The 15,873-nt window shown below is 38.0% G+C and overlaps 3 protein-coding genes across 19 annotated transcripts in view; 2 read left to right on the forward strand and 1 right to left on the reverse strand.

Moving 5' to 3' along the window:
• The window catches only part of LOC118512828 (frequenin-1), a 34,756-nt gene extending 28,159 nt beyond the window's left edge, over positions 1–6,597 (forward strand). For 12 of the 13 annotated variants that reach the window (XM_036057950.1, XM_036057839.1, XM_036057860.1 and 9 more), the window contains one exon: positions 3–4,474. In XM_036057950.1, coding sequence (XP_035913843.1) covers positions 3–170 — 168 coding nt within the window. In that variant the 3' untranslated portion in view covers positions 171–4,474. Of the gene's footprint in view, positions 1–2 lie in introns of all 13 variants that reach the window. The other variant, XM_036057907.1, reaches the window with a different exon arrangement.
• Positions 1–15,873, reverse strand: part of LOC118512517 (dopamine receptor 2) — a 456,086-nt gene that overhangs the window by 241,187 nt on the left and 199,026 nt on the right. The window lies entirely within an intron of this gene.
• The window catches only part of LOC118512427 (synaptic functional regulator FMR1), a 41,108-nt gene continuing 36,784 nt past the window's right edge, over positions 11,550–15,873 (forward strand). For all 4 annotated transcript variants that reach the window (XM_036056864.1, XM_036056875.1, XM_036056885.1 and 1 more), the window contains exons 1-6: positions 11,550–11,701; positions 12,553–12,605; positions 12,803–12,950; positions 13,141–13,304; positions 13,385–13,550; positions 13,618–13,688. In XM_036056864.1, coding sequence (XP_035912757.1) covers positions 11,651–11,701; positions 12,553–12,605; positions 12,803–12,950; positions 13,141–13,304; positions 13,385–13,550; positions 13,618–13,688 — 653 coding nt within the window. In that variant the 5' untranslated portion in view covers positions 11,550–11,650. The remainder of the gene's footprint in view (positions 11,702–12,552; positions 12,606–12,802; positions 12,951–13,140; positions 13,305–13,384; positions 13,551–13,617; positions 13,689–15,873) is intronic.

The raw sequence follows: 15,873 nt of genomic DNA on the forward strand, positions 1-15,873 counted from the left end.
AGGGACAGCAACCACAAACTGAGGATGATAATACACCGCAGAAGCGAGTGGATAAAATCTTCGATCAGATGGATAAGAATCATGACGATAGGCTAACGCTGGAAGAGTTTCGCGAAGGTAGTAAAGCAGATCCCAGGATTGTACAGGCTTTGAGTTTAGGTGGTGATTAACCGAACGACGCTTTGCGGGAAGATGTACAAATCCCGCCTCGTTCATATTGTTACGATTTGAAGCATAACATCGAAATTAATCGCAGCAACGCATTATTTGTATTAATTTAAAGCTTAACTAGTTTACACATGTTGTTTGTGTGTGTGTGTGTGAGTGTGTGTGTGTGTGTGTGGGGGGGGGGGGGGGCGAGAGGTATTTTTATTTCACAATTCTTTTAAACTGCTGCTGCAGATTTTGTAGAAAACAGGTCATCTATTGTAAGCCTAAACCGGACATGGCTTCAAACATCGCAATGTCAAATGTCATTGAAAACAATAATGAACCTAATAGTTATTGGTAGTGTTTGATAACCAGGAAATAATGCAGTATTGCAGTATCGAAGTATGTTAAACGCGCCTACCAATTTCAAACATTTTCAACTCAATTTTTTACCCATTATTTAACATTACGTCCTGCTATGTAACCTCTGGCAGCTATAGCATTGCTGTGTTTGCATTTCTTACTTGCGCAAATTATAGTGAAAAATCTTTTGAAACATTTCACGCGCCACCTTAACCATTAAAATTTACACACTCGATCAAACAATCATGCAAAACGCGATATAAGAAGAAAAAAATGTGAAAACAATCGATAAAAAATTAACTAGTTATCAATCAACCATGACAAATTTGCTTGCTAGGAATGATACATGCTTAACCTAATTCTGATTGTTCGTTAAACTCGTGTTCTCCAGCTCACTTCTAGTGAATTTATGTAGCAAAATCATATTAGAAATCGATAGCAAGATAACATTTGTATTCTAATCTATTAACATACTTTGAGAGGTGTGCAATGCAAAGCAAAATAGGTATTAAAGCACTGAGTATGTAAAGCCGAAGGCAATCAAATTTTGCCATTAACGCAAAGTTAATCCAAGTTTTCGTGGAGAGACTTTTTTCCAACTGTTCCAACCAGGCAATCGTTTCGCTGCTCAGTAAAAAAAAGGCAAACCAATCAGTTCATCAGGCCAATTTTTGCTCCGAATCATAGACATTTGTACATGTACTAGTAAACTGGTATCGCATCGTGTGCGATATTCTGCTCAAAAATATTGCATCAGAAGGTTTAAGTTTGAGCAGCAACTGCAAATTTGTTTGTGACTGATTCTTTTCGCAAAGTTCTTAAAAACTGTTCACCTTTATAGTAATAGAAATGATACTGCAACAGAATGGTAATATTACAAGAAAACGAGAGAAAGATAAGAAATTGAAAAAATATTTACATAATAATGACAACTATTTACACCAATTCAGATACATGAGCAAATAGAGAAGAATGTTTTGCAAGTTATTTTTAGGATTCATCTTCATTTTTTGACATGCGTAGGTAAAGTGCAAAATTAGTCTTGATGATGGAAGGTTAACAACATGCAATCCAGTTTAATCAGTAAAAGATCAAATGAACAAAAAAGTAAGAAATGAATCAAATTACAAATGTGTAAAACCTTTCGAACGATCGTTGTTTTGCAGATAGTTCTAGAGGAGGGCGATCAGTGCTGCACGAACGAACGCACATAAACAAAACACACACCACGACCTAACATATACACGTAACAAATTTATTCTGAATGTCCCGTACTACCATAGAAATATCTAACGACAACATACTAACATTATTTGCCAAAGCTAAGGATCGTAAGTTTAGAAATGCATTTCCGTAGGAGCAGATCAACTAACGCTACGAGAAGACAACAAACTTTATAACAAATATGGGGTAACCGCATCGCTAGCTTGTGTTAGAGATGGCGCACTGTAAAAAATGGGCTTATACTTGTTTATACAGTTGAAGATATTATGAAACAAACAACAACAAAAAACACAAAGTCAAACTGTTATTAATATTTGCTACTAGCACAGAAGCGGATCCGATATACTGTTATAGATAATAAAAGAAGAAAGTGAAAATAACTCAAATAAGCACGTTTTAACATGAAATTGATGAAATGAAGCAATCATTGTTAAGGGGATTCGATTTCCACATAAATTGCATTTAAGCTCAATGAAGGCTTTTAGGGCAGGAAATTGTGGAACGAGCCTATTGTTTCCTTTCCACCTAGCGGCCTATCCAGTGCAGGAGTGAGACAAATGGATAATAATATTCTAATCAGAGTACGGTAGTGCATGACAAGCAATATAACATATAATACCCCGCACAAAGCAAGAATCAAGCTGTACATGTAAAGTTTTTTTGTAGTATTTTGGGCAGGCATTTTTTTATGCTCGCATACGAAAAGCAATTTAAGAATGTTCTTGCTTCCACACGGTTGCCGACAGACAGACACACAAAAAGGCAACAATTTTTTCAATAACATGTGTATCCAATGCAACGATGCATACAGCAATATACAAAAGCAATCTGTTTTAGACATAGATATTAGCTGCTGTTACATCTTCATTTAAACTGCTCTTTAAGATATTCTTGTTGTCTGTTTTGGAGGTAAATTTTCAATAATAATAAAACATAAACATTCTTTTTTGTTTCGTTTTATAAAGCATTTTTTTCTCTATTCAAATAGACTGGTTGTTTGTCGAAAGCAAAAAAAAATGTCCGAGAAGAGTGAAGGTACATCAAGTGTTTATTGGATAGATGCTGATTTGATTGCAAGAATCATGTACCGGGCAATGAAGAGAGACAGTGAAGCAAATAAACACCAAATATCAAAGCATACAAAAAAATATTCGAAGCAAGCTGATTTTTGTTTAAACATAACGAGCATAGGCTACAATTGCTTATACTTAAATAACAGCTTGCTCCTATGTGTGAGTTAGCGCACCTTTGACATTGTTAGCAAACAAATATGCAAAGAAAATAAACCTGTAACTGTAACAAAGCAAACTACAGAAATTAAAAGTATATGTCTTCAGGGGGAAAAACCACGTAATCCAACCCATCTAATAGAGAAGCTAACACATATTTGAAAGAGGAAACCTAACTGAAAACTATAGATGCAAGCAATGTAACTCCGGAAAACATGCAATCATAACTCGAGAACTACTTCAAGCTATACTAAAACATTAACCTGACCAGTGGATAAAAACAGGCACAAACTCACAAACATGCCCTCTGTTGTACCATACTGTATGAACAATGCACGGTTAAATTAAAAATCGAGAATTATATTACCAAACTTTGTCGTACAACCAGCCCCACTGTACAGAAACTTTCGCAGCGTCCATAGATAAAATTTGCAGCAAACCAGTTCGCTCAACAGTAAATCAAAAGTTGGTAACCCCACCAGTTGAACCACATGCGGTTAAAACATTGCTTGATGTGGATGTGTGTATTTTAAATACTTTAACATAATCCGGAATTAGGCTGTTAATACAATCATTGCAAAAGCATGCGTCCAGGTGTTGGTTGGTACGGTTTTTTGAAATTTAAGAAGGGAAACATATTTTGTTTCAATTTTATGAAAAAAGCTATGGAAAGTAATTAAAAAATAGCCAAATACGCATCATGCGCCTTCAGGTTAAAAAGGTATTTGATCACATTTGCATGGGTCTCGTCATTTGGGAAACGATTACTTGGACGATATTTTAAGCAATAAAAAGCATAATAAACATGGGCTGAATGAACAATACGGTAATGTTAAAGATAGAAACAAGAAAAACAAAATATTGTCACCAAACCTTAAGCACACGTATGTGCACCATAACATTTTACTACATACCCATGCCAGAATAAGGAAGCTGCAAAGGCTAATACAAACCAAATTTAAACTCTGTGGAAGGTAAATCAAGAATGGCTTAATATCGATGTTTGCCACTAAGCATGTTATCAGTGTAGTATGCTTCTGGGCAGTACGCAGCTTCGTTGTCGCTTTTCTGCCAGACTAACAGCACATACTATTAAACATAACCTCCCTACATCTCATGCTGAGTTAGAGGTGTAAAAAAACATACACACATACAAGAATCTACCCCGGTTATAACGTAATCTAAAAAGACTGGTTTGAATTTCATTTGCTTTCCACTAGCACTCGTTGTGGATCTGAATAAGCGTCTTAATCCAGTAACAAAACACAAATTCTTTACAACAACAAAAAGAAGGCTCGTACAGTACAGAGTTGTGCCGAAGCATGTACAACCGCGTGTATGCGGACAAGTCAGTTGTTATGTCTTAGTTTTAATGTTCTTTCATAGTTTCTATTATTTCTTGAAAACCGGATTTCGTATAGCATAGATTAAATCGGCATTCTGTTTATTAAAAAATAGTACCTACTTAATAAATAGCTTTAGTTCAAGGTGGAAAACCACATCGAGAATGCTGTTAATTAAAACACTGAAAGATTACAACAATCTTATCCTTTGTAGCCTGTCTAATAGTTAAGTTATGAAGATTCATTTTATTTCCACATTTGAATGAAAATTACATAAACGAAAATCGAAGGCTTGTTCAATGCAACAATAGCACATTAAAGATTTGATTAAATTAATTAAATCAAAGCTTATTTGGTTCACTTTGCCGTTTCATTAAGTTATAAGATAATCAAGAAATAAAAGTTATCGTGAAAATGAAATGACAACCAAGTGTAGTATTATCGCAAGTACATTTGGTAAGGTAGTGTGGTTGATTTATTTTGCTCCGTTTATCCTATGACACCGGAGTTCCCAGGTGTTATGCACATGAAAAAATATTCAAGTTGGAAAAGTCGTTTCAATTTAAATATTGAAATCATTTTCAATATTTAAATTTGGACCTTTTTGGCTTAATTTTGACCTAAAAAGTTTATTTCAACCAATTTTTTACTCTATTGTTTTGCAAAATATATCCATAATTATAGAGGTATTTTCCTTGCTATTTTGATGAGTGTTTTGACTCTGTATTACCTGATTCCCTGTCCTTGTTGTATAACCTAAGAAATATTCCGGCGCAGCATGGTTTCATGTCCGGTCGCTCGACGGTCATTAATCTTATGGAATTCCTTTCGACTGCCGTTGATTGCTTTGGTTATAACCTTCGTCTTGATGTAACAAGTACTGGTACCCAGCCAGATATCTTAAAATACAGCAGTGTCGCCGCCAACATTGCAACCAACATGCCCTCGGCAAAAGTGCTGACAATGCAATACTCCGACTGGTCGCAGTAGATCAGTAAGCTGTTGACGACCGAAGGTGTAGAGATTCCGCATCAGAAGCCCGCTAACGATGGTTAATCGATCGAACCACCGACGTTCTCGACTGACCGATCGGACCATCGAAGTTTTTTCACCGAGAAACATGCTAACGATGCCAAATACAACCGACGCAACACACGCCTACGGCTGCAACAAGACGAATCACAAATGAAGGAGGAACGAGGAAAAAGGAATTTAAATGAGCTACCACGTTATGATTACCTTCAGCTTGTTTTCTCATATCGCCAGCAATATTTAGCAGATAGGATGTGAGAACGATGGACAAAAGAATATTTGTCGGCCATACCTCAGAGGAGCAAATGGTTTGAGGATCAAAAAGAAATTAAAATCGGTGATTTTGTTTTGATTGTCGATGGTACAAATAGAGCCGAGTGGGTGAGAGGTAGAGTTGTCGAAACCATGTGTTGGAAATTAGAACGAGTGACGTTTAGCGCCACCTAGGGATAGGCAGTAGAAGTAGGCTATGCGTAATTTGGTCGCAAGCGCCAGGGGAAGGATTGTTGGGCATCGCTAGTAGAGCACTGCGACTGGCAGTCACTGCACATGGAGAAAATATACAAGAATGAGTTGAGAGAAAACCAGCAATAGGCTTTGAAGTAGAATTCTTTCGCATCCCGAGAACTGTCTAGCTGTGAAATCTTTAAAAGGTCCTTGGTGGGTGTTGCGAACGCGAAAACGCTAGAAAAAAGGAAGGGCATAATCAAACCTAATCTTGATTAAACATGTTGCATGAAACAAACAATTCTTTCGATAGAATGTTCTCACGCACCGAGAAGCTTTCAGCTTAGGCAGCAAATCAGCGCGGATAAGGCATAAGCAGCGCGCGACCAATGTTTACGATACAGTGTGGCGTACGCAACGCCTTTAGCGCGGTGCTAGAGTATCGAGAATGTTTACAGAACAATGCGCGCCTCAACATACGCATTCAGCGCGATTAACGTTTACATTACCGTATGTGACAAACGACAAGTGCGTCCAACGCGATGAATGTTTACCTTATGTGAAACGCAAGTGTTCCTGATCAATGAACAAACATTATAGCATGGGTTTGAACTGGTGGTTTGCGACCACGATAGTGAGCTAAACTTTAGCATAATGCGGCGTTAGCATAAAGGATACGTAAACACAAGCTGGAAAGGAAACAGTTAAACAAGAAAGAATGATCTTTCGTCTCGTTCTAAGGTACCCCAAAATTTGTATATAAGGAATCAACTTATTCAATAAAAAGGACACAATTCTTAACCGGCGAACCGAACACTTCGTAAGACTTTCAGGGTTATTTTCAGGCACGAGATCCGAAATAATCCTTCCCTCCGGTGAACGGAATCGACCCCTCAGCGGTGTCTACCACTCCGACGGAAATTACTAGGAATCGTGACTGTGAGAACCCTCCGGAAATCTCCCCTTGCTCCCCTCCGAAGACCGGATCCGACACCTCAGCGGTGTCTACCACTTCGTCGGAAGCTAGGAGAGAAGCCAGTGTCCAGGCGTTGGTCAGCGGAAGATTCGACCTCGTCCTCCCTACGGAATTCGGGCCGGTGCTCTAGTAGTACCTATTGTTCCGTCGGAGGAATTGGAAGAATCGCGACCGCCCCTCCCATCAGGTCCACTTTTGGAAGATCGCCCGGTAATCCGGGAATGAAGCCACTTGTCTGACCTGTGCGAGGTACGTTGCATCCGTCGATTCAACGCCCGAAGGAAGGCGCGCGACTCCTTTTCCGAATCGGCCATACCTTCGCGTGGCCGGTTCACCAACGGGGACGTTTTGCGTCCATTGTTGTTCCCGTAGCAAGCCAATGCACAAGTAATAGAAGAGGGATAGAGAAACCACGACGCCAGTTGCGTAAGCCATTTTGGTTAGACGATATATATTTTAGAATGTAGGGATTATATGATATAGGAAGAAGAGATAGAGAGAGAGAGAACATCAAGAATGGGAGAAGGAGTGAGCATGCGAAAAGAAATAAATCGTCAGTTGTGTTAGAACTGTCAGCTGGAACACATATATTATGAGTTTGTGGCGTCTTATATTAATCCAAAATGTGTATTTCCTCCTCCGATCCCTACAGGAGGAGTATCGTAGGGTGTATTATGTATATTAGGTGTATCGTTACACCTAAATCGATCAAATGCAACGAATCTGCTACAATAACTTGTTTCACCATATCAAGGCAATGTAAATGTAAGAGAGGAGAATCAAATTTGTGATGGTCACCATACAAGCGCATCCTAAATCCCTCATCAGTGCGATCTGCACCGATGCATTCGGAGTATGCTACTCGTCCCTGGATACTCTTCCCTTCGGATATGCACTTCAAGCAGCCGTTTTTAGCATTGAAACTAATAACACCTGTAAAGAAAAAGTCATATTACAATTAGAACTCAATATTGTATGATTGTTTTCCATTACCTTTTATAAATGCACGAGCGGGAGAGTCGGCTATAATGGCACGTATTTGTAACATAACTCTCCTATTATTGATGAGTGCTCCATTTCTCACGAGGAAATTTAATTCATCAACAAAAGGTCGAAGAAAGTGTTCGATACTAGCTGGTTTAGAAGGACCTCAATAGATTGCAACTATCATAACTGTCACTTTCGACATTCCATGGATGTTTATTAATATAGGCCAAAATTGAAGGTTACTGCTTTTGAATATCGGTAACCCATCGATTGAAATATTGATCGAAAGAGTTGCATCGGTTGGAACTTTTACATTGCTATAACGGAACAAATTAGTACATGTAAATATAATGAACCATAAAGTCTGTACAAAATGAATTACCTGAGCACGTATGAAAAGCATTTTTGGACTCCATGATACCAATACTGTCCTCCTTGTACCCTTAGTATCTCCGCAGAAGGGTTGCGGCTGATCTTTAGCAAGGTTCTTGCATCTTTCGGTAGCTTGCAGTCACTTACTTTCCGTGTTATCTCCATTACTTCCTCGATCGACTCGTACGTTTATTTTTTGGATATGGCCCAGCGACGTAAAGCATCTTGTACCGAATATTCTTTTGTACATAGCTCATCTTCAAGCTCTTCATCAGAACTTTCAATTAGATAATCGACAACGTGGTCAATGCTTTCATCAAGATCATCATTGTCATCTGCTCCATCACCGTATTCTGTTGTTAGAGTATTTTCATTTTCTCCAGCATTTTGTGTGAGATGATTATCATCCAGCTCATACGTGGAACCATCATGAACGTTGGGCAATTGAAGAGTAACTGTAATTAAACGATAAATTTGTCAAAAAGGGAACTATAAAGATATCTTATATCTGTCTCTTACCATTTGCACTTCTGCAAGGTAGGAGCTCATCATCCTGTTCGGCTTTTAAGAGCCGATCGAGATTTCGATACAGATGAGAATTGTACCTAATTCGTTTCGCGAAAGGTTTCTCCATGATATTTTCTTTATGAATAACAACAAATCTTTTAAATTCACTTAAAATATCATTGAAATATTAACTGGTTTTAATCACAGTTGTTGCTGTTGGCTGGTGTTTTGCTTTATTTGTGCGTCCTCTTTCGTATGACATATAGAAAAACAACAACAATGACGGCCAAAGTACCAACATCAACAATATTAATGAACACGATTTTTGATACAAAACATAAAATTAAGGAATAAACAAAAGAATGTTATGAAAACGTACGTAATAAATTAATAAATTTGTATTAAAACTAGTTTTTGATGGATTTTCAACTTATTTTCAATAAAAATTATTAAAAAGCACGTGAACTCGTCAACCTAGTAGTGTAAATAGACAAAAGGTGCCCGTTCGCGTGTCGATTGCAGGCTGGGCTCAAGGTGTATGTATTTTGAAGGTGATTTTTTATCGATTTGACAGGGCGCCATTTTAGTCGAATTATGTCAGAGTTTGTTTTTTTTTTTATTCATAAAGAACGGCCTGGCCGTATTGCTATGTCAGAGTTTGTTTACAAAATCATATGGAATGGGGCTTCCAACATGAACAAACAGCCTCGATTCTCTGTCCCTTGAGCAATTTCGCTAGTTAATGGGTCATTTTCGCAAATCCAATGTTGTGTCACAGACGATTAAAAATATTTGGTTGCATTTTTCGTCGAAAAATCGGAAGCGATACTACCACCGGCGTCTCCTCCGATACTTCTATCACTCTTCTCAATACATTTCCCCTCGATGACCACAGAACTGTTATGTCAATGTCGAGAAATGTCAATTTGCTCTAAACAACTCTACCTCCTATGCCCGGGTAGATAGGAACTCTATATACCTTGCTTATGATGCCCGGGTTAACGAAGCTTTCGGCCGCGGGGTACCCACTTCTCGTGTCGAGCAGTTTCTGTACAAGGTCCTCAGCTTTGTATCTAATTTTGTGCTCTCGTACAACTTTCCATATTGCTATCGCTCTTTACCAATATGGCAATGATCGTCTGAGCTGCTCTGTCAATTCTTCCACAGCCTATGCCGATGTGTGTGCCTGTTTATGCTACAACTCGACCGTGTAAACGGACGGTATTTATATGTATTTTCGTGGGCTAAAGTCTGAATAGATGCCCAATCCTCCCCCCCCCCCCCCCCTTTGGTTAAAAGTTAAGCAAAAGTGTTAAAAATAAGGCAAGTCTGAATAGATGCCCCCCCCCCCCCCCCCCTCACGACACTCACTTTTCGTTACTGAGTTACCTTAAATTTAGGTAAAAGTTAAGCAAAAATGTGAGAAATCGTTGTAATAGTTATTTATAATATTTAAAAATGATAAATAAATAATAAATTAAATAATACTTGTAGTAAAAAGTCTGAAAAATATACCCTTTTGGGTAACTCAGTTGCAAAAATGAGTGTCCGTGAGTGGGGGGGCATCTATTCAGACTTTAGCCAAAAATTGTTGTTATAATAATTTTTGATAATAATAAATAAAAAATAAAAATAATAATTGGCGGTAAAAGACTCGAGAAGGCCCCCCCCCTGACAAAATTTGTTAGCCGCTGTAGGTTTTACGCCTGAAGGTATGCAATCCGCAGTACACGTTGCGAGAGCTTCACAGTGAGCTTTCAGTGTGCTTTCAGTGTGGTCGAAATTGGTTGAAGAAAGTCGAATATAATATTGTTACTATTTGATTAAAACCCCCTTTCCGCTAACCCTACCATTCACTTTGGCTTACAGGGGCTTCGTACTAATTTTCGGTCGCACTAGGGGTGAACAATCGGGCCTAAAACATGTACGGCGTTCTCGGACGGTAACGGAACAGTAATTCGATGAATACTTGTTCCCTTGCACTGATATTCAGCAAAGGAGAAAACATAAGAATATAATAATCTCAAACCACTTGTTACAATGTATTTTATCAAGTTCTATTCACTGTCTATTAACAGTATTAAGGAACAATGCACAATGTTTACATCAAATGAGTTTTGACCATACAGAAATCCCACTGTACAACAAAAATGACATGCCACAGTGCTGCACACAAAAGATTCTAGGGGGGGCCTTCTCGAGTCTTTTACCTAATTGGCTTTGCTTAACTTTGACCTAAATTTAAGGTAACTCACATTCAAAAATGAGTGCTCGTGAATGGGGGGAGGCATCTATTCAGATTTAAGCCAATTTTTTATATATTTGTTATTTATTATTATTATCATTATCATATTAATCATTATTACAACAGTTTGTAACACTTTTTCTTATTTTCTAACTAAATATAAGATAACTCAGAAGCGAAAAGTGAGTGCCGTTAGTGAGGGGGACATCTTTTCAGACTTTAAAGCCAGGCTACATGATGCGAGATGCCAAAAAGATTTCGCTAAAAAGGGTGGGATTTTTGAAATTTTTCCGTCAAAATCATCTCGGTTCATCTAGCCACGTTGTTTAGAGCACTTCATGCTATCTCTCTCTTCAACCGAAAACTACCATGGCAACTCATGGAAAGTGACAGAGAGGGCTAGAGAGAAGCGAAATCTTTCCGAGATTTCAGCTCGAGGAAGCGAAATCTTTTTGACGGATGGATTTCACACACCTCCCCCACCCCCCCCCTTTTAGCGAATTCTTTTTAGCATCTCGCATCATGTTGCCTGGCTTTTAGCCTTTAATTCTTATTTCAGCCGATTTGTCTCACTGGGTCAGAGTAGTCAGGATAGCTGCTCGAAGCGAAACCATCCGACAAAATGTTGCTTGGGAATATTGTGTTCCAAGAACTATAAGATCCAAAGGATTGGATCGAATCACTTCCATTCTTTGGCCGATTGAATCGCGTGAGCTGTACCTCGAAAAAAGGAGTGTGGATAGGAAAATATAGAATTATTCATAGTTTATTTGAAATGGACGAACTTGCGGTTGAAGTATGCGGTGACAATGGTGCCCACTATAAGGTTATTATTTCGTGTATCACAGTTTATCGCCTGTTCTTTATATAACTAAAGTCAATCGAAGCGTCTACCCGTTGCTAGTGAAGGAACCCTTCGTAGGGGTCAGGGCATAATTTTCGTTCCCAGCCATTAGCGGCAATGAATTGAATCATATATCCCTACAATGAATTACCAATTTGCTTCAGATCTACGTGTTCTGCATCGTATCGTGATGAATAATTTCCTATGCGTTACAAAAACATCCGCACTTTTCCGACGATAAGACGTTTTTGCTTACCGGCGGCAGCTGAAGGGACAATAACCTTTGTCTGTCTCCTATGTGTGTCTCACTCTATCTTGTGTGTTCTGGAGCTGGACCTTCTAGATGGTTGTGTCGCTGCCATGAGGGCGTTGCTGAGTGCGGGGGGACCAATCGAGAATTACGATTTTCTGTTACCTGATGTGAATGCTTTTGTTAACCCCTTCATCACAACTCCATGGATGAATGATTGGCATTACTTTTATACCAACAAATAACTGGTTTTGGTTTATTGTAATAACATATATTTTCTTTAAAACGCGCTGTCAATTTCACGCCTCATGCGCTCCGGCTGGCTTGCCCTGGTAGGGAACTGTTTCAGTAATCCGATACTGTGTATCACTAATTGAACTTAAACCATGAGGATATTGTAATCTGTGCACGAAAAAACGCTTAAACCATTCTGCTCCTATTCTCTAGCATATTGCTTAGCATATTACATGTAATAGATATTGTATAAACAAGTGTCATAAATTTTGCATAACTACAACGAGAATGATTATCAATATATATCAATATATATATCTTTAATATTTTTTGTATTTACTTCCTTTAGGGTATTGTCACCGATGTCTTCGATGATGGAGTCATGGTTGAGTTCGAAAATGAGTAAGTAAAAAGCAAAAGTTTATAGCAGGAAGCGTTGAGCACGTTGCCTGCTTTATATGTTAGTCATGGTGGTAAATGTAGTGGAACACATGGTGGTAAATTTGATTAATCTTCTTTCGTCTTCTAAAAGACACCGCATCTGATTTGGAAATGTGTTCATATTAACCCTAATCAAAATTATATCTGTTTTACCACAGTTGGCAAGAGGCGTCAAAGTTCCACTTCAATCAAGTACGATTACCACCAAGCGAAAACTACGAGGGTTTCGTCGAGCGTATGGAGGTCGAAGTATTTTCTCGCTCACATGAGAATGAAGCTTGTGGTTGGTGGCGAGCGGTTATAAAGGTAAGAAGTTTTTTTTTCTAGGATAACCACCTCTAAGGAAGTAAGCTTTCGTCCTCACGTACAATCACAAAGGAAGAACTAGCTTGGTCCCAATCAGCTGCAATTTCTAACAACCAATCAATTCTTCACGAAAAGAAAAAGAAAAAAAACATAAGAAAAACAAAGCAAACATTACTCTATCAACTTTTAGATGATGAAAGGAGAGTTTCTCGTCGTCGAATATCTAGGCTGGGACCACAGTTATACAGAAATTGTGAACACTGATCGGATCCGAGCGATTAATCCGAGTCCAACAATCAACGAGAAAACCTTCCATCGATTTGAGATTGAGGTACCAGAAGAGGTGCGAGAATAGTGAGTGTCATTTCAGTTCACACCTAACATTAGTTAAACAATACAGTGTTAACATAAATATTTTGTAAATATATTCGCAGCGCTAAGATTGATGGTGTTCATAAAGAGTTTCAGAAAACTATTCAAGCTGCTGTTTGTCGATACATACCAGAACGCGGGGTTCTACGTGTCATCTCTCGATCTGAGTCCACGCAGCGACGAGCAACGATGATTCAAGAGATGCATTTCCGTAATTTAAATCAAAAAGTAAACTTTGTCCTATCATGTTTGATACTCGTTATAGAATGTTATTAATGCCTTTCGTCAATTTTAGGTGGTACTGCTAAAACGAACTGAAGAAGCTGCTAGACAATTAGAGTCGACGAAATTGCAAAGCTCTGGAGGGTAAGTCCAATTTTTTTTCTGTTTTCTTTGCTTGCTTTGTATATCCTGAATTTTTGTTTCAAAGTTTTAATATCATAAGTTACTTTTATTTTAAATATTAAAGGGAGTTAAAATGTGCGGAAATCATAGAAAAAACTCCGTCGACATTCAGTTGCCTTACAACAACACGTTCTGTTAACGCTGTGCTTTATTAAATTTTATTAAAAACATTGGTAAACATAAACAATAGTAATTTACAGCCAATACAAGTCAAAAAGTGATACTGGGTGAGTGATTATATTTTACCGATTTATTGAGATGAAAAAGGAAAAACAATATTAAATGAAGGCGTGGAGGTATCTTGCAGTTATAGCAAAAGTTAATTATTTCTTCTTGAGGAATTTTGTTCCACGGTATGGCGGGCGTTACAGTTATCGCTATGTTTAAATTGGACTGATGGGCTTGCTTTGGCGTAATTGAAATTGAAATAATACCGCACCCTGTTTTGTTTCTTTTCTGAACCAACCGGCATTGTACTTTATCAGGCAAGGAAGCTCAGAATGGACTTTATTCTTCGTTGGTCCTTATATCGTATCAATTTATACACAAATATTATCCAGTTCATATGCTACGTGCCTCGTGTAATGTACCACTTCCTATTTCATCATGGAATAGTGAGGACAATTTGCGATGTTTATTTTTTTGTCATAGAACATGTTAAACAGTCTAGCAAGTTCAAGATAGAAGAGACGAATGAATTTTGATGACTGTAAGACTATGAACCAATCACGCATCAAAAGTCGTTGAAGCTTCTTTTTTTATTCAACAACAACGGCCGTATTGCTGTGGATGCAATTTCATGTTACAAAAAACAAACCTTTTAGTGTATCTGCCTTTATTATAAACATGATATTTTTTATCGAAATATTAAGCAACTATGTATATATTTTTTATTTATTTATATTTTAAGTATGACGACACGCGCCGTATTGTCAGCTCCGCATGTGCTGACGAATTATAATTCTCAGTAACGATTACCAGAGAAAAATTAAAACAGATTTAACAAAAAATTAACAAGGCATTTCCTCCTTTTTATTTTGCCTTATCCCGGGCGAGCTCTGTTAACCATGTATATGCATAGGTTTTTATTATTTTGAACAGGCATATCTTACATTACGATATTACATTACATTACATTCTTTGAATCCGACGCGAACTATAACATCGATTCTTGTGAACAAAATCTCTCTCTATCTCTTCTTGGCCTAACAATCTCTTAGTTATTAATTTAACATTTAAATATCGTATCATAAATTGCTATAGTAAAAGGGTGTTCTCTGGTTCTATTACCTCGAGGGGCCTGTCATTTCTGGCTTCCTGTGACATGATTTTACCCGTAGCTGGATAAGAAGTCCTGCGTACGGTGAGGCGGCCTTCGTAGGATTTGATATCCGGTCTTGTCGTGTGTAGACAGGCGTTGCTATCGACTTGGCCATAGGGCCGCTCCAAGATTTAAGAGGGTTTATATACGTAGCCAAAATAAGTTTTGGTTAATTTGTATAGATCATAGAAAACTGAAAATGTTAGCGCACGTAATTGTTTTTTTAACAACGTTTTTCTTTTCAAATCTATAACTTTCTTTTATGTACGTTCAATTTTGTTTTAGGTCTTAGGTTTGTTTTAGTTGTGTATTTTTACATGTGGACTCTAAATTTTATGGAAATTGTCTCTCTTTTATAATGTTTATGTCTTTATTCTTCTTCTTCTTCGGTGGCACTACAACCTCGAGAGGTCTCGGCCTGCCATTTCTGGCTTTCTGTGACATAATTTTAGCCGTAATAAAGTAGTCAGCCCTACGCACGGGGCGGCGGTCCGGATGGGATTTGAACTCCGGTCCTGGCGTGAAGACCGGCGCCGGTGACGTCTTGTCCACCGGACTGCCTCATGTCTTTAAATTTCCTGACCTTAATGAAAGATTCATCGTTAATATTTTTTTGTTTACTCCTTCCTTTTGTAAAACATTGGCAATTGAAAATTATATGGTTTGCTGTGTCAGGTTCTAAGCATATCTCAAAAGTCCCTTTGTTAACAAGTCTCATGTTATGGAACCAATAGTTTCCATAGTCACGTCCAACCACTAGTTTGTCAAATTTTAATGTCTAATCAGGCTAGGAGGTTGAGTTTGTATTTATCGTACTTTTCGATC

This window comes from Anopheles stephensi, chromosome X (assembly GCF_013141755.1).
Source record: "Anopheles stephensi strain Indian chromosome X, UCI_ANSTEP_V1.0, whole genome shotgun sequence".
Lineage (NCBI taxonomy): Eukaryota > Metazoa > Arthropoda > Insecta > Diptera > Culicidae > Anopheles > Anopheles stephensi.